This window comes from Pogona vitticeps, chromosome 14, assembly GCF_051106095.1.
Source record: "Pogona vitticeps strain Pit_001003342236 chromosome 14, PviZW2.1, whole genome shotgun sequence".
In the NCBI taxonomy this organism is placed as follows: Eukaryota; Metazoa; Chordata; class Lepidosauria; order Squamata; family Agamidae; genus Pogona; species Pogona vitticeps.
In genome coordinates, this window is record NC_135796.1 from 3,725,881 (window position 1) to 3,744,700 (window position 18,820).

The window sequence follows — 18,820 nt, forward strand, 5'->3', positions numbered from 1 at the left end:
TGTAGCCTACTGCCACAACTTGCACAATTTCACTTCTTCTGGAGTAAAAGCCCAACAGGATTCTGGTGTGTGGCCCATGTGTGAGATTCAGTCACAGCAATGTTGTTCATTCCTAATACAGTGGTGCCTCGCTTAACGGGTGCCCCGTTTAACGATGAAATCGCATAGCGACGAACTTTAAAACATTGCAATGTTTTAAATGGGAAAAAATCGCTTTGCGATGATCGGTACCCTGTTTCGCTTACCGATTATCGCTTAGCGATGATTTTCCAACAGCTGATCGGCGGTTCCAAAATGGCCGCCGGGTAAAAAAAATGGGCGCCCGCTGTTTTCTGGGATGGATTCCTCGCTTACCGGGCAGCGGAAATGGCCGCCGTATGGAGGATTTTCGCTTTAAGGTGAGTTTTAAGCCCATAGGAACGCATTGAAGGGGTTTCAATGCATTCCTATGGGCTTTTTAAAATCGCATAGCGACGAAATCGCTTTGCAGCGATTTTTGCTGCATGGATTATCGTCGCTATGTGAAGCACCACTGTACTACTACTGCAATGTTTTCTATATTGTTTGTTTTCATCATCATTAGTTGTTTAGTTCATTATCTGCCTTCAAGTCAGAACCAACTTACAGTGATCCTAATACAGCTTACAAGGAAAGTGAGATATGTGAAGAGTGGTTTTTACCACTTCCATGCACACCCAGTGAGTTTCTACGGCCAAGTGGGGACTCCAACTCTGGTTTCTAGAGTCCTACTCCGTCATTCTATCCACGACACTACTGGGAATCATCATTACAATAATACTATGATAATGTTTAACCACACACAGAATTGTTTTTCCTTTTTCGTGTCCGGTCACAATTTTTATTTTTTAATTCCTTAGATCACATGTCCCTGAAGAGACACATATAGAGGAGGAATGTAATAAAAGGTTGCATCTGTTCAGCCACGATACTGGTCCTAAAAGTTCTGCACTGGTTGCCAGTTGCTCCAATTCAAGGTGCCGTTTTTTGCGGCCAAAGCCCTACCTGGCTTGCGTCCTGCCTATCTAAAGGGCCAGCTGTTTTTACATAAACCTGCTGCCATGTTAAGATCTTTAGGAGGGGCCCCCTTGATGGCACCAACCGCTGCAGAAGCAACTCCTGTTGATTCCCCACAATGTGGAAGGCCCCCGTTTCTCACCTACAGTTTCTACTCTTCCTCGTTTTAGGAAGGATGTGAACAGCACCTTTTTAAACTCGCTTATGATGGCGCTCAGTTTATAGGAATGACTTCAACGGCAGACAGATTTGGCGACGTGAACGTCCCTCATGTTATTTTTCCCCCCAGCTTCATTTGATGTTTATGGCTGAATCCATTTTTTACTTTTGTTTTTACTGTGCTTTATGACTGTAAGTCGCCTCGTTTTTGTTATGTTCGATGACTGCAAGCTGTGTCCCTATAGGTGCACACCGCAAGTGCATGTCAAAACCTCAAAAACAAAATCAGTCCAAACTGGTTTATCGCAGTAGGAGGTTTTGCAGCCGTGGCTTGCAACTTATAAGTCTGGTTCCGATGCCTAAAGTAGACACAACACTCTCCTCTACTGCAGAGTCTGTCTTCTCCCCCTGACGAAAGCTCCCGAGCAAGACAGCTGAAGCACGCCTAAGGATTCGTGGTTCACCCCTGAAGACAAAGATGACCATTTCAAAAAAGCCCAGGGGCAGGAAACACCTCTGACCTCAATGCAGCAGAAGATGCCTGGTATACACACCTCTCTCACACATGACTCAACTTCCAGACAACCCCACCGGGATGACTGAGAATCTTCACAGATCTATTTCTCTCGCGCGTGCGTACAAATGCAAACATAACACACATGGAACTTAGAACCTAAGAATTGCAGAGCTGGAACTCTTACAGACCATTGAGTACAGTCCTTGTCAAGGAGGCCCAGTGGGGGATTTGGACTCCCAGCCTCTCTCAACTACTGAGCTACCCAGCAGTTCATACAAAACCATGCCTGGACTTTTTATTTTTAGACACACACAACCTACCCTAACCTTTAAAAAAAAGCAGTTATGGTAGATTAAGATTGAACTCCAGAATACTGGAAATCAGAGAAGGAATAAAAACGCTCTTGTAAGTAATTGGGCAACTGATCCAGCATTGTTTTTCTTTCATCCATCTAGCCCACAACTGGCAGGGGTTCTCCATGGCTTTAGAGGGAATTCTTTCCCAGCCCTATCTGGAAATGCTAGGATTGAACCCGTGGCTTTCTGCATGTACGGCAGATGCTCTACCACTTAGCCAAGGCCTTTCTCATAACACACAATGGCTGAAATCTAGTTGTGCAACTCTGCTGGGATTCTCAGGAAGGTGCCCAGCTGGCAAATATGCACACCCTGAGAATTGTAGCAGTGACTCTCAATTGCCAGCTGGACGCGAGTGAATGTTACACCATCAGCTGCCTGGTTGAAAAAGTAAACAGGATTTCAGCCAAACTCTTTGAAGTAAGATATGGTCTTCTACTTTTTGACTGCAAAACTATTTTGGTGCCTCTGCCGTCATTAAACATGTACGGGGCAGGAGTGTGAATGGACTGACCTGAACACAGGTTAGCTCACCTCTTGCCTTTTTGCACCCGGGACAGATCCACAGAGTCCCTGCTGAAAACGTCAAACTCATCATTCTGGAAAATGCTGTTCCGTGATGTGACTAGAGGGGTTGGATCTGGTTTTACTGGCCTGGAAGCAAAAAAGGGTTTTTAAAAAACAGCACTTTTTGAGAAGCATGGCATACAAACTAGCCTAAAAAACGCAATGGAACAAAATCATGATCTGCTGTTATACAACTGCCACCCAGCACCCATTTCCCTGGAATTCGTGGAGCTTAGTTTTTGCAGGCATGTATAGATTTCTGCTGCGACTTTTTACAACAAACTTATATCAAAGGCCGCTTCCCAATGATGCCAAATACCCCCAAATAGCATCGCTGCCCACTTTTTGATGCCCGGGCAAAGGCCCAATAGAAAAGGGGTGACCTCCATAAGAACAGAAGGAGAGCCGTTTGACCAAAGAGTCATTTTTTTCCGACCACAGCTCCCAGAATCCTCCAGGTACCATAGCCCACGGCCACGCTGACATCGGGGAGGTATTCATCCTAATAAGTAATTTTTCCAAACTCTGCTCTCTCACCTGGGATTTTATCTCTAAAGTGGCCAAACGCTTTATTTCCCTGCTTCAGAACAACGGCAGGGCTGCCAATGGAATAAGGGAAGAAAACCCCAAGAAACGGCTGTTTATGTTTTCCAGGTTTTGCAGTAACGTAACAGGGACACATAACACGTGCCCAAACCGAAAAGGCTTAGGTAGGAACAAACATGAAAGCAGAAGACTTCATTCACAAGTCTGGAACCAGTTAATAAACCATGCTGGGTTAGTGGATGACAAACCATCAGCAACTGTTACGCTTCGATCTAGTTTAAACGATCACCTTTGCACCCTCTTTCTCTGACCCAGACAACATAGCTCAGAGAGAGGGCGGGAGCTAGAGCTGTCCATTATGGCAGGGGTCGTCAACCACTGGTCCGCGGCCCGGTGCCGGTCCGTGGGCTTGCCGGAGCTGGGCTGTGGATACGGATCTCTGCGCCCCCACCCTGCACGCATAGAGCTCAGTCCCCCCAGCCGGTCCACTGCCCCAAAAAGGTTGGGGACCGCTGCATTATGGTACAGAAGCCAACGGATGTTTTTTTTCCTCATTGAGATTTCAACAAGATATTAAGAGAAGCTACTCAACTTTACCTGGGCATTGCTCGGTCCAGCTTCTCCAGGGAGGCCACCAGCTTGCCTTCCAGAAGGTTGTTGATGACCTGCTCAGCGTCATAGTTATACTCCTCCAGGCAGGCCAAAATGAAGCCTTCACCAAGGTCAGGGAGCAGGTCTTTCACTTGAGAGACCAGGGAGTCCAGCTCCACACCAGAGACTGTGACGAGAGGTGCCGCAGTGGCTCCCATACACTAGAGAGTGAAAAAACGCAACAAGCAGAATTATCCCCAAGGATTCATGGTTCAGGAGATGACAAGATCTTGCTAAATGACTCTGGTGTCACGCAACAGATTTTGTGGACACTTCAGCACCGCTGCCAAGGGTTTGTAACCCCACGCAAGAGTTTTTCCCCTCCAGCTCAAGAACAAGATAACAAACCTTTTTCTTTTTTCTTTTTCTTTTTTTTTGCATTGACAGGGTCAATAATTTCAGCAAAAAGTCTCTGTGCTCAATATCTTTTTACTTTTGTGAAACAGAGCCCACAGACACAGAGCAAATGCAGAAGGACAGAGAGGGTTGACCAAAAAGGACCCAACCAACCCACCGCATGCTTCAAATGTTTCAATAGTCAGATAGTGGAACAGCAGTGATCCTGGTTTGGCTATGCAGCTTATGCAAAAAACCACTAAAAACATAAAAGCTCATGGAGACCAAGATAACTTAGCTCATAGATGAAGAGAAATATTTTATGCTTTCTCATTCTTGTGCAAAGAAGACAAGCAAATGATTTATATCTTTAGGCACAAAAGAATCCCAAAAGCCTACATAATAGAATGGTTACAGTTTGCAGAACACCAAATCTACCTGAGCTGAATGCAGCAACAAACAAACCCACTACCATAATATTAGCCTTCTGCTTCTAAATTTATGGCAGGATTGTCCCCAAAGCAATTTCCACATTCTAGCTCAGTGCCATACAGCCGAAGAAGGAAAGCCGGACATGCCCCATGAGGAAAGCTAGAGATGAGAAGATCTGGACCTTCACAGACCCTGCCTTTTCCAGAGAGGTCAACAGACCAAAGTCTGTTTGATTAAGGAGCTAACTGAAATCACGAGCTGGAGAAGCAGGGGAGGAATTTTCCTGAGCAGAAAAGCCGACAGACAATTCAGGCACAGAGGGAGAAATGGTGAGTCGGGAGTCCTGGGAGAAAGAGAAAGGTGGGAGGACCAAGAAATGGATGTGGAAAGTCAGGGCGGGGGCACAAGGAGAGCAGAACAATTTGGAAGTTGCACAGCAGCCATGAGGCGGTTTGCAACAGCTCTAAACAGGAAATGGAGATTATTAGCACAAGGACAGGAAAGGACCACGTGGGATCTTAGGAAGCTGATAAAAGGCACAAAGGGTCCAGAAAAAGGGCAAAGGGAGGAAGCAGAAGAAATCCTGCTGAAATATCTCTCTCTCTCTCTCTCTCTCTCTCTCTCTCTCTCTCTCTCTGTGTGTGTGTGTGTGTGTGTGTGTGTCCAGTTTAACACCATGTAAGCAGGTACAGACTCTGCAGCTGACCCTACCGTGGCCATCACCTTGGCTGCCCAATTTGTAGCCAGTGAAGGCTAACGACACGCTCCGGACACTCACTTCTGCGGGATCTTCCTTCTGGAACCTCTCCAGCTCCTCAGCCTTACTAGGCGTCGGCACGGCTGATGCTCCAGCCCCAGCTTCAGTTGGGGGAAGGCCTCGAGTTGGTTTTCCCTTCCTCTCCACTCCCTCCCAGGCACTTTTGACGGCTTCCAAAATGTACCCTGTCCGAGTCTCATCCCTGCCAGACAACGTTAAGGGCACTCCTTTGATTGGGGGTGTGTGCCACATTTCCAAAGCAGCTGGGTCACAATTCTGCATGCCAGTCTGCCCTCCGAGGTCTGCATTCACTATGTGACATTTCTGCTTCAGTGACAGAACCCCCCCCCCCCAGCCACTATGGCTGACAAATGGCTACTTCCCCAAATGTCTAAGTGATTAGTTACCTGTGTGGTTTTTAAATGGATCGCTGTGCCTTACTGTTTTGAATGTGTTTTTGATGTTGCTTATGTTTACCGGGGTTTTTTAGTTATTTGTTTGATCTTTTTTAGTACAGTATTTGTATACTGACTTGTTTTTAGCTTTGAAGACTGTCTTTTAATGAGGTTGCCACCTTGAGTCCTTTGTAAGGAGAAAGGCGGGGTAAATATATTTTAAATAAATAAATCTGAGAGCCCATACTTGGGATGGCAGGATCTCACCCAGAGAGAGGAGAGTCACAGTGGCCTTGCTTTTCTATGGGACAAGCCCTGTTTGCTTCCTCCACCCACTGGCTTCATTTCTGAGTAAGGCATGGCCATCCAACGGCACCAGATGGTTCTTAAGGCAGGATCATTGGAGGTACAAGATGCATCTCTCCACAGAACAGAGAGGACAGAGGCAGGCACCCCTTCTTTCTTGACTGCCTCTCTTTAGTTAGGCAATAAACATCAGCCCTGGGAATATAAGGGACGCAGAGAAAAACTCTGAAGCTGAAACTCTCGTCCTATGGATGGGACAGAGCAGTGAAAGCTACTCTGTCCTTCATCAACAAGCTCCCCTTACAGGTATTATAGGCTGGAGGTGGGGAATGTCTGCAAGGGCATTAAAACAGATAAGGATACAAAGTGGAAGAGGCTTGCTGCAGGAGGCTCACGTCATCTGCGACTGGAAACAGCTCATCATAATCGCGGAGAAACCTAGAAGTACAACGTTGGGTAGTGTGGGCGGCATATAAATTGAATAAATAAATAAACGTTGCAGTCCTTACCACACTTATCAGGGAGTGGGTCTCCCTGAGCCTGGAGGGAACTCACTTCAAAGGAAACCGTTGACTTTAAGATTGCACGTGATCAAAAAAAAAACACCCCAAAAAAGGCTGTGGAGTCTCTCACGAGGGCCACGGAGTTCTTAAAAAGAGTTGCCAATGGATAGAAAGGACCCAGCGGTGGCTGGGGGGGGGGGGGAATACACATGGCTTTCTTTTGGCTCTCCTTTGAGCTTGGAACAAAACAAGTTGGCACAGTTTTGCAGCTCCACATGCTTGGCTTCTCTCGAGAAGACACGTCTTTGCAAGGACAAGCATGCATTGCCCAGCTCCCCAAAAGATCTACTTACACCCACCGTGAGCATGCTGGAGGTAAGGAGAAAGCCCCCCCCTTTTTTTTTTTCCTTTCACCAGGACTGACCCTAGAAGGGAACAGGTCCTCAGTCAAAAGATCCTGCCGGCCTCACTTTGGACAGGGGTCACTGGCCAGACCTGGGCACCTCTGACCTTACTGAGTCACATTCAGATCCGAAGAGTGCCTCCTTCCCCAGTGGGGAACCTTGGCCCTCCCAAGGTTTTTGGTCTACTGTTCTACTACTGTTCCTCTGGGCTGAAAGCCCCAAATCTCAGAAGGGTCCAAAGCTCCACAATTCCAGCTGGAAAATAATGAAAAATCTTATGAAAATGGGAGCAGTACACCTTGACTTTCCCCTTCTGCAGAACACGATTTCCATCTTCATTACTACCAGGTCCTCTGCTTTCATCACCATCCTCATCTTAGAACTGCAGAGCAGGAAGGGATCCCATGGATTATCAAGTCAAATCCCCAGTCAAGGAGGCACGGCAGGGAATCGAACCCCCAACCTCTGGCTCCGGAGCCCGAGACCGAAGCCATTGAGTTATTCCAACTCATAACACGGAACATAACAGAATAATGGGAGAGTCACAGGTCCCTGTGGCTTAAGGTAAAGGTAAAGGTTCCCCTTGACCATTTTCGTCCAGTCGTGTTCGACTCTAGGGGGTGGTGCTCATCCCCGTTTCCAAGCCATAGAGCCAGCGTTTTGTCCAAAGACAATCTTCCGTGGTCACGTGGCCAGTGCGACTTAGACACGGAACGCTGTTACCTTCCCATCGAGGTGGTCCCTATTTATCTACTTGCATTTGCATGCTTTCGAACCGCTAGGTTGGCGGGAGCTGGGACAAGCGACGGGCGCTCACTCCGTCACGTGGATTCGATCTTACAACTGCTGGTCTCCTGACCCTGCAGCACAGGCTTCTGCGGTTTAGCCCACAGCGCCACCACGTCCCTGTGGCTTAACACTTGAAGAAAAGGCAACTCTGTCCTGAAAGGGCAACTGATTTACTATCCCTCCCACAGAAGGAGATGTTCCTGGAGCATCCCGTTCCATTCCAGAATGGCATGCAACTGGAAAAGTTCCTTTTCCAGACGATGACTCCCACAAGTCTGGAAATTACAATCCAGAAAAGGAACTTTTCCAAACCTTGGTAGGCAGGTCAAATATCTTTTCAGGGGTTACTGACGGCATTTCCCTTCCCCTCATCCTGAAGCCTTGACTCTTACCTCCTCTCCTGAAGCACTGAGGTGAAGATCTGTAGAAACTCTTCAATATAAGGCTGTATATTATCACAACTGTGACAACAAAAGGACCGTGTTCATAATACAACAACAAGAAGAAGAAGCACAGACTAAATGTGTTCCTCTTGGGGCTTTAGTAATTTCTTATGTACAAGAAATCTCGGGTTCCATCCTGACACAAGAACATATTTTCAAGACAAGAAGCCACATCTTTGGGGCAGTGAATACTAGGCAGGATGAATAACACATTTCACCTACTATTCTTTGCCTTAAACTGTGTTAAAACTTTGTAACGTGGATGGAAATAGGTTTCATGTTTTCTAAATTCCGTTCCAACATATGCTTGTGAACTGACTTGCAAGATCTGGTTGTTTGGAAGAGCAGCATAAAATATTGGGGAAGAAAATCAATCACTGTGTCCATTGAAGCAAAGGACAGCCGTGTGGTCACAAGAAAATGAAATCCAAATGCAAGAACAGGCGATACCTTTAAAGACCACTAACAAAGTTATCACACAATAAGCGAGCTTGTTTATTGCGTGATGATTTTTTAGTGGTCTATTCTTGTAATATGGATTTTAATCATTACTTGTTTCCTTCAAAATTAATAATGATTTGTTTTCCCCTATTCCCTTTTTTAAAAAAAATTAAGATATTGTTCACATGCAGGAAAATATGATGGCATACGGGTGTTCACGCACAAGGTATGTGCAAGGTGCTGCATCTAATTTCATCCTTTGAACCTTTGAATGGCAGAGCTGGAAGGGACCCTACGGATCCTCGAATCCAGCCCGTCAAGGACGCGCCGTAGCGAATCCAACTCCCAATGTAGAAACCACTGAGCTGTCCAGCAGTTAAGTATAATAACCTTGGAACTGCACAGACCTAAACCATGGAGTTCTTCAGCAGTTCCAACTGACCATGTGCCAGGGTGCATCTCCGTTGCACCACCGGATGTGTGACCAGGTGCACAACTGATATACACCCCAGCACCTTATCAATGATCTGCAACTGGCCATGGCAAATCACACAAGGCTTATGTGATCATCAACAGGAATCTGGCCAATTACAGTACATGCTACGCCTTCTACTCATGCGCCGGCAACAGAATCTACAACACAAAGACTGCAATCATCTCTCACTCGCTACTGAATTTATTTTTGCATGCAGTTTATGTTACTGGCTGCTGTTTTCAAAATACAGTGGTGCCTCGCTTAACGATTACCTTGTTAAACGATGAAACAATGAGGTTTTGCAATCGCTTTTGCAATGTTCTAATAGGAAAAATTCGCTTCACGATGATTGGTTCCCTGCTTCGGGAACCGATTTTTCACTAGACAATGATTTTCAAACAGCTGATTGGTGGCTCTAAAATGGCCGCCCGCTGTGCAAAATGGCTCCTCGCTGTGCTTTAGGACGGATTCCTCACTATACAGGCACTGGAAAATGGCCAGCCTATGGAGGATCTTTGCTTTACGATGAGGTATTAGCCCATTGGAATGCATTAACCGGTTTTTAATGCGTTTCAATGGGTTTTTTTTCCTGCTTGATGACGGTTTCGCTCTACAGCGATTTTGCTGGAACGGATTAACGTCGTCAAGCGAGGCACCACTGTATGTTGACTGCTGAGCTGTGATTTTTTTAACAGGAAAATTCTTTCAAAAGCATTAGGAACAACCTGCTACTGCTACTTTTTATTCCTGGAACAAACATGTAAAGGAAAGACATAACACAGTCTTCTCCAACCCAGTTCCCTTTCTGATGTGCTAGATAATAAATCCCGTAATTCCATATAGTGTAGCAAAAATTGCTGGCTGGGCAGGGGGTGGAGATGAGGAGCAGCAGCTTGGAGGGGAAGGAGAAAGAACTGATGCATGCAAGAAAGGCAGTGGGGCAGCTTGTGCCTCCCCCACCTTTGGTTGCAGCCCGGAAGCAGATTTCCTCAAAGGAAATGCCACAGAGTGTGCACGTCCCTGTTCTCACCCTAACCCCTATGAAGCAAAGTACCTGCTTTCCAAAATGGGCTGAAGGCACAACCGGTTCACGATGATATGGAAAATTTCCACTGCTTTCTTGCTCGAATGAGACAACCTCCTCCATAAATCCGACATTAAGCTAAAGGGAGAGAAAGAAGAATTCACATGGGCCTGCCGTTTATTTTTTGAGACAGATACAAGAGAACGCTCTTGTCAGTCAACCATCAATTTGGATTTAGTGCTAAGCCATTTCGGGGGAAACGTCTGGGACTAGGAGAAATGAAGTTTGCATTTCAACACTCCTCAGATCAAACCCATGAGCTGGATCCAAAGAAGAAGGACAGAAGAAAATGAGACACCACCTTTTTCACACAATGCTTACAGCTCCATGCGCTGCTGTAATAGTTATGTCCCATAGCAATTCTCACCTTCCTGCTGCACCAGCCCTAGCATAAACAGATCCAAACTCCGGCATAAGATGTAAAACAGGCCTTCACTTAACGGAAGTCCACATTTGGCTCCATCACCTAAAGATGGCTATTGTTATATTACTATAATTGTGTGCTGTCAATTCTGATTTATGTTGATCCTTTCCAGGGTTTTCTAGGTAGAGAGCATTCAGAAGTGGTTTCCTGTTCACTTTTTCTGGGGTGGAGGTGGTTCTCGGACCATGCAGCTAGCCCAAGGCCACCCAGGCTGGCTTTTCTCCCAGGAGGCCCAGTGGGGGGAATCGAACTCCCAACGTCTGCCTCCACAGCCAGAGACCTAAACCACGGAGCTGTCCATTTACAAAAATATCTGGAATCTGTCTACCGCTCTATATTATTGGATGACTCGAAGAGGATCTCAGAGTAGTCCATTAAAAACATTCATATTAAAAATCACATTTGAGACCTATTAAAAATAGAAATAAGACGTCCCCAATTATTTTGACAGGGGTCAACAGATCCCTAAGGCAAAGCATGCCTTCAACTATGACTCCTACCAACTCTCTTGCTATTATTACTCTTGAGGCAGCTTTTCTGACCACCTGTTGGTTTTCTCTGGCATTGGTTTCCCCTGCCAAAAGCGACCAAGGCAGGGAAGCATCACATAACAAAACCATATGAGCCTACTCTACCCCATGCAGAAGACACGAGAGGGGGAAATGGACTTGTATCCTGCATGTGGCTCCATACTCTCCACTTCTCCTCCCTGGGTGCTCCTGCTGGGGAATGCTTAAGCTGGCGAGAGCAGAATGTCCACCTTGCTCATTCTGTTACAGAAATTCAGTGATAACCATGGCATTAACTTGTAGGGAAAGGGTCTACCCCATGCAAAGAGTTGGTGGGGGCAACATGTGTCTGACCCCGGTACACAGGTTGCTCTTTGGACATTTTTTAAAAGCTAGGATGGGGACGCACATAGTATCAGACCACACTAGTCAATGGAAGGAAAGATTTGCATTCAGCATGTCCAGCTGCTTAGTCCCCATCGCCTTGTCTCTGAAGGTCTGCAGTGGGTCATGCTGCCTAGTAGGGAGCAGCCCATCTTCTAAGATGTCATACTTATATTGTTCTGTTTTATCTACGTAAGCCGCCCCGAGTAGACATGGTCTAGAGGGGCGGGGTAAAAACCCAATAAATAAATAAAATTTTAATAGCAAGGAAAGCTGGAAGGATCCTATCTCTCGGTTAAAGCATATGGTTTATCACAAGGACCTACTGATCCAGATAAATTACTTGGTGAGCAAGAAACAGTTCACACACTAGCTAGACAAAACACCCCAAACTGCTCTGTATGAGCGTTTGTAAAACTGCCTTGGGTTCTTTTGAAGGAGAAAGGCAGGATAAAACTATTTTAAACAAATAAGTGTCTTTTTAACAGACATAGATAATACGCAGAAGCAGCACAGGCTATGATTCATTCATGCAGGGTGTAAATTTGCACAGAGACACAAAGTTCAGCAGTGATCTTGGCCAGATACACTGCCTCCATTTAAACCACTTGACAAGACGGTGGTGAGGTCTTTTTAAAGGTGGGAGATCATCTCAGACATGCTAACTATAATTCTTAAGAGTAAAGATGTGACATGTGATACTTAAAGAAACAACAAAACCAATGAGAGAATGTGAGAGGCAATGCGATTCTGTAATCTTGGCAGATGCAATGCAGAGCAGAGGCATCAAGGGATATGCTAGGACCTGCATCTACCTGGACCTGCACGTATTATTATTTATTTATTCCAGAGATGCAAGAACATCTGCTCACTTAAACACACCTGCTGTCCTCATGACATCGCTTCTTGATTGCAGTTTCCAGCTCAGGTATGACCAACTCAAAAAAGGCAGCCAACCTAATGAACACAAGTAACAAGCCACGTTATTAATGAGCCTTCCCCTCATTCCAAAAAATAAATCAGGACAGGAGAGCGATAGAGAATGCCAATACATGTAAATACAGAGGCTGCTCTTAGAGGCAGGGGTGTACAGCTCTTGAACAGAGCTAAAAGTGTGCAGAAATACTGTAGTCATTTTGTTGTTGTTTAGTCATTCAGTCATGTCCGACTCTTTGTGACCCCATGGACCAGAGCACGCCAGGCCCTCCTGTCTTCCACTGCCTCCCGGAGTTGGGTCAAAGTCATGTTGGTCACTTCGATGACACTGTCCAACCATCTCGTCCTCTGTCGTCCCCTTCTCTCCTCTTGCGGTCACTCTTTCCCAACATCAGGGTCTTTTCCAGGGAGTCTTCTCTTCTCATGAGATGGCCAAAATATTGGAGCCTCAGCTTCAGGATCTGTCCTTCCAGTCAGCACTCAGAGTTGATTTCCCCTTCACAGATTGCTGCCTTGTTGTGCGAAGGGGCTTGAGTAATTCAGAGAAGCTACAGGCTATGCCGTGCAGGGACACCCAAGACGGACAGGTCATAGTGGAGAGTTCTGACTAAACGTGATCCACCTGGTGCAGGAACTGGCAAGCCACTCCAGTATCTCTGCCAAGAAAACTCCATGGACAGAAACAAAAGGCTAAAAGAAATAATCATACATTCCAGTATCTCCTTGAAAAGAACCTCAGATGGCAAAGCCAGGCTAGGTCCCTGCATGACGAAAGAGATGCCACCAGTCAACATGCACAGTCATGAGCCAGACAGACTGATTTGACATAAGGCAGCTTCTGGTGCAGGCATCCATACATGCAAGTAGTGTCAAATCCCCTCTCAAACCACCTTCTTGTCTACTGAAATAAGCCACTGCTTCTCTTTAAAAGCCTTGGAAGATTTGGAAATATTCTCCTTTTTTGGACTACAGCTCCAAGAACTCCCCAACAGGAGCAGAGAGGATCAGCTACGCACATTATACAGAGACAGTTTCACTGGGCTTATCCAAGATATTCTGACACTTAAAGCAGATAATTCTTCCAACACACAGCACGATTCTTACCCCGTGGCTGCAAATTACAGAGGTCAACTGCTTCAACTAAAGGTTGATGGGCCCCACTGTATTTCTTTTTTTTATTTTGTTTTGTTTTAACCCCACCTTCCTCCTTAAAAGGAACCAAGGCAGCTTACATCATTAAAAAGACAGGACTATATTTAAAAGCTAAAAACAGTAATCCTGCAAGTATTAAAAAAGAATTAAACAAGTATTATGTTAAAAACAGTAAAACCTGCCTGAAGAGAAAGGTCTTTGCCTGCTTGTGGAAGGACTGCAAAGATGGGGCCAGTCTGGCCTCTGGTGGGAGGGAGTTCCAGAGTCTGGGAGCAGCCACAGAGAAGACCTTCTTCTCTCATGTCCTCACAAAGCACACCTGTGAGGGTGATGGGACCAAGAGAAAGGCCTCCCCTGATTATCTTAATGCCCAGATGGGCTCAGAGAGGGAGATGCAGTCTTTTACATAGCTTGGATCCAAGGTGTTTAGGGCTTTATTGGTTGAAACCAGCACTTTTAAATTTTGCCCAGAAATGGATCGGCAGCCAGTTGAGATGCGGTAACAGGGGGTTATATGTAAACATCCGCGGCCCGGCTGCAGCATTTTGAACCTGCTGGAGTTTTTGAACTCTTTCCAAAGGCAGCCCCCCCCCCACATACACACACACAGAGCATGTGGCAGTAATCCAGCCAAGATGTAACTAGGGTGTGTGTCACTGTACTCATGTTCAGTTCACAAGAACTGAAGCCCAAATCCTGGAAGTTACTATTTGGATATTAACTCCGACTTATGCAGTTTGGGGGTTTTGCTGCTCCGGGGTAGGAACCAAACCAACAAATTCAAACAACAAGAAAGGGCGTTCTGACTAAGCATCAGGACAAATTTTCTGGTGATGAGATCAGTTTGACCGTAGAACAGACTATCCCAGGGGTGGGTAGATTCTCCTTCACTGGTGGGTCATACACAGAGGTTGGATGATTATCCATCGCAGATGCTGTGCAGTTCCTATATTGGCTGATGGTTCTTAAGATCTCTTCCAATTTTCTCTTTCTTTGTTTGTATCAGACTTGCACAATTTTAAATTATGAGCATATATGAAATATTGGTAACATTAAAAACAAATTAGAGTATTTTTGACCAGAAGCGGGCTACTTTAATAGTGTTATCCCAGCCATTTGCTAGGTCTTCATTTGTACACACGGTGGGGCATAAACTGCAGGCGCAGAAGCGCTGCATCAATCGGATTTCCCCACAGCCGAAGAAAATGTGTCCTGCATTCAAGTAGCCCCATTTTACTTGACTATTCTTTGATCTTCCTTTATAATTCTAGGGCCCTATGGCCCTTCTTTACTGGACATGGACATGCACAGAAAAAGAGAGAGAGAGAATCAGAAAAGATACCTGTAACAAAAGTCATGCTTTTGGAATGTCTGGCAAGCCAACGGAAAGACGTCCAGAAAGGCCCAAAGGGTGATGCAAGTGTCGCAAAGGTAGAACACAATATCCTTCAGCTCCTAAGATAGGAAATATTCCTTTCTTGTTAAAATGCATATTTACAGCACAATTGCATTTATCGATAGAGACGACAATGGCCTCCCCTTTCCACTTCTTAGTATAGCAGCTACAAGAATGGGCTAAGAAAGCCCAAGGTAGCCAGGCCTAACTTTAAGAGGAAGAGGACCGTCAGCCTTGCTGTACGTGCAGCATTTTACAGCTGCAGTTTCTTCCTGACATGACCACACTTATTCTAAACTTGGCAGACAAAAGATAGATAAGGCTGAACCGCTGTATCTGATGTGCAGTAAGATGAGCCTGGGTTTCCCAACTCCTAACAGCTTCACAATTGTTGTTACGTGCCATCAATTACAAACTGACTTATAACAACCCTAACGGGGTTTTAAAGGTATGTGAGGTTATTTTAAGGAGTGATTTTTATCAATTCTACACACATATCCCAGTGAGTTTTCAGGGCAGAGCCAGGGAATTGAACCCAGGTCTCCAGAGTCCTAGTTCATCGCTCTATCCACCCTGGGGACCCAGTTTTACAACAACGTCCCAAAAAAAAGGCTTCCCAAGTCTTCTTCCATATTAGGTTGATTAAATCAAGAAACCTGTAGGGAAGGAGACAGGAGGAGATTCCTGTCAAAGGTTTCATCTGCAGTCTTCCTTTCTGGAATTCAAAACAAATTCCTAGGCTCAGCATAGCTTAGGAGCACCTCGTGCTACAATTCTACCTCCGCTTGAACCACTCTTTTGCAAGCAATTGCAATCCAGTGGGGAGCCCTGAGGGTGTTGGTGGAAACAGATCTAAAGCAAACCTTCAGGATGAGCCTTAAATCTGCCAGAATCAGAACTTTTCAAAAGTTCACTTTTATCGATTAAAATCCAAACAATCCTCAATGCAGGCTAGGGATTCTCGAATCCTGCGTCCAAAAAAAAACCTTTTCGAATGTCTACATGCAACAAAAACTAACAGTGTTCCAGTGCAGTAAAGCAGGATTAGTCCACTTCCTACCATTTTGGTTCTCTTGCTCACATCCTGTGAGTATGCACAGATGTGCTAAGGGAACTCTAAGACTCTACCTGTCCTCTTCCTTCTCCAGACCCCAGTGTTGGAAACGCCTAAGGCTGCTAGAACAAAGTAAAGCCTCTCCCATTATCTGTCTTTTCCACTTCTTTAGCCATCATTCTTATGTGCCTCTGTGTGCATGCCAGCATTCCTTTGCTGAAAAAGGACAAGGAAATGAAGTGATTCGTAGGTTTTAAAAGCACACAGAATGATAATAATCTGCTTTTTTTTTTAAATGCAAAGTTTTATAGTCAGATTCATGTGATGGGGAAGGTTGCCTCACCCAGTCACAGGACTGGAAAGAGACACTATTCCTAGCAACCATGTGCAGGGTGAGACATAAATCTCGAAGCAGGGGAAGAGGGCAAACGGACCAAGGCGTGATGCTGTGGCCGAATGAAGAGGAGTGGTGCTAACAGACACACAGCTAGGACCCTCACCTGCAGGGGAAGATCTCCCGGCGTCGTCCTGCTTCTCTCCTCCAACTTCTGCGGTACAGCTGCAGCTCCTTCACTTTGCAAACCGCAGGTATGCAGGATGTTGCTGAATACCTAGAAGGCAAATGGCACAAGGACAAATATGTCCAGGAGTGGAATGCAGCCGGGCGCATTTCACTTCTATCAATGGCTGTTATCTGCTCTCCAGAGAAGGAAGCCGCCTGCTCCAAAAAGCAAAATTAGAAGTAATCAGGACTCCCATCTGTCCTTTTCCCAGATGCATTCACCTGCCCTTTCTTTCCCCGCTTGTCTGTACCTGTTTTACAAAGCTGCAACATTTATACCCGGATCTTGGCCAATCAGGAAGTATACATACCCCAAATCATTATGCTCAGACTCTGAATTCCCTGTCTACAGAAGAACTTCAGTGTAGAGGGGCAAACATGGGTGGGACAGGAGTGTTTCTCAGTTTCCTGCACAGGGCAGTAAGTGGAGGCATGCCTGAGTATGCACAGATGCGTTATTCCTGTATTGAGGAACTCAGGGCAACAAGCAAAGGTTTTCCCCCATTTTCACCTTAAGACAGTCTTCTGAGATGGATCGGATTAAGAGATAGGGACACCCACACCCATTGTTATGGGCTTATGAGATGGGTCACCGACAGTGAGCCCCTCGTAAGATTCGCTGATTTTTGCAGGCTCATCACACGACTGTTCTGTTCATGCTAATCACCACGGTCACCATGCATAAAGCCTGTGGCATTTTATAAGCACTCCGCAGCCATTAAGAAGACTGCAAGGTCTTCCTAATGGCGTAGACCGTGAGGTCTATGCTAGATGATGAACCAGCATTTTGGTAGGGTTTGAATCTACATCCATCCTGCTTCAGAACTGCCCCACGGACACATTGCTCAACCCTGTTCCAAGCCAATCCATACAACAGGTTAAGCATGCATGGTATAGCTGGGAAGAACCTTCCTTCATTTAGAGGAAGCCCAGACAATCCGGGCTGGACTGGGACCAGCATGCTCAAATATTCATCTGTTCTTTAGCCAAATAGCCTTGCTGCCCCTCAGCTCAGTGCAGGGAGCCAAAAAAAGAAGAAAAAAAGGAAAAGATCTCAACTAATGCAGAGCAGAGATGTTTTCTTTATTTCCTTTTGAACCATACCAGATGAAGGGATGCTAAAAGTTAAAAACCAGATTTCAAGGAGCGCTGTTTTCTATCCGGACTGGGGGTAGCAGCGGTGCAGATGCTTCATCCAGAGGCAATGCCCAGGGGCCCAAGAGGCATTGTATTACCACAAACAGGTGAAACGTGAGAAAAACCTTCTCTGTGAAGTGGGCTAAGCATCCCCGGCAGTGCAGCTGGAAGAGGCAAACCACCCCTGTCTTCTGCAAAGAACCTCCACTGCTTCTCGGCTCATCTTCTCCAACACAGCCCTCGTGGGAACGGCGACCAGGGTGGAGGCAACTGCTCCGTCATCTTGGACCCGAGCCTCCTTGACACAATAGCTCACACTCTGCCTGGCTCTCAGACGGCACCGTTTTGCTCTGGACTGGACCTGAGCATCCTCTGATACCACAAAGACGCTCCAAAATAAACTGCCCACTCCCCCCAAAAAAGAGCAGAACCTGAAGGACGGTGGGTATGGTTTCATCCAGGTCACTGAAGTAGTTCGGCTGCTGAGTGAAGATGTTTTCTGGGGAGGAGGTGGTGGAGGGGAGAAAAGAGGGAGGGAAAAACATGGTTTCAGGAATTTAAAAAAGATCTCAGTCCATATAGATAATCCCCATGTGCTCTCTTCGCATCCCTCCCATGTTACTCAGAGCCTCTTTACCTTACACAATAAGAAAAAAAGGTGCGCGCGCGGACGCGCACACACACACACACACACACGCACGCACACCACAACCAATGATACATCCTGGGCACGTTTTTTATTTCCCACATCTCCCCTTGTGTTATGATCCCAAAAGTAAAACTATACGATCTAGAGTATAACGAACCCTTCCTATCTGTCTTTGGATAAAGTCCTCAATAAACAAGGCAGGAAGCTAGCTGAGACAATGTCCGGCCTACAACTAATTTGCCTTCATGGCAGCTCTCGGGATGACTCGAAAGGATATTTCACCTTCCTTTAACAGTTAGGCAGGGAGTGTCATCGATTATATATTTTGCTCCCCTAGGTTGGTGCTCCAGGAATAGATCGACCTAGCCGTCTGTTTTTCCATTCCCCTGACGACTCCACAGTTGCCCCCACCACCAGCTGA

General features: G+C 45.9%; 1 protein-coding gene across 6 annotated transcripts in view; it reads right to left on the bottom strand.

Annotated features, from left to right (window-relative positions):
* ASCC2 (activating signal cointegrator 1 complex subunit 2) overlaps positions 1–18,820 on the bottom strand; it is a 44,631-nt gene that overhangs the window by 11,322 nt on the left and 14,489 nt on the right. For all 6 annotated transcript variants that reach the window (XM_020800801.3, XM_020800803.3, XM_020800800.3 and 3 more), the window contains 10 exons: positions 18,182–18,249; positions 16,552–16,662; positions 14,944–15,056; positions 12,396–12,470; positions 10,167–10,274; positions 8,146–8,214; positions 6,421–6,495; positions 5,378–5,558; positions 3,778–3,992; positions 2,602–2,721 (listed from right to left, as the gene is read on the bottom strand). In XM_020800801.3, coding sequence (XP_020656460.3) covers positions 2,602–2,721; positions 3,778–3,992; positions 5,378–5,558; positions 6,421–6,495; positions 8,146–8,214; positions 10,167–10,274; positions 12,396–12,470; positions 14,944–15,056; positions 16,552–16,662; positions 18,182–18,249 — 1,135 coding nt within the window. The remainder of the gene's footprint in view (positions 1–2,601; positions 2,722–3,777; positions 3,993–5,377; positions 5,559–6,420; positions 6,496–8,145; positions 8,215–10,166; positions 10,275–12,395; positions 12,471–14,943; positions 15,057–16,551; positions 16,663–18,181; positions 18,250–18,820) is intronic.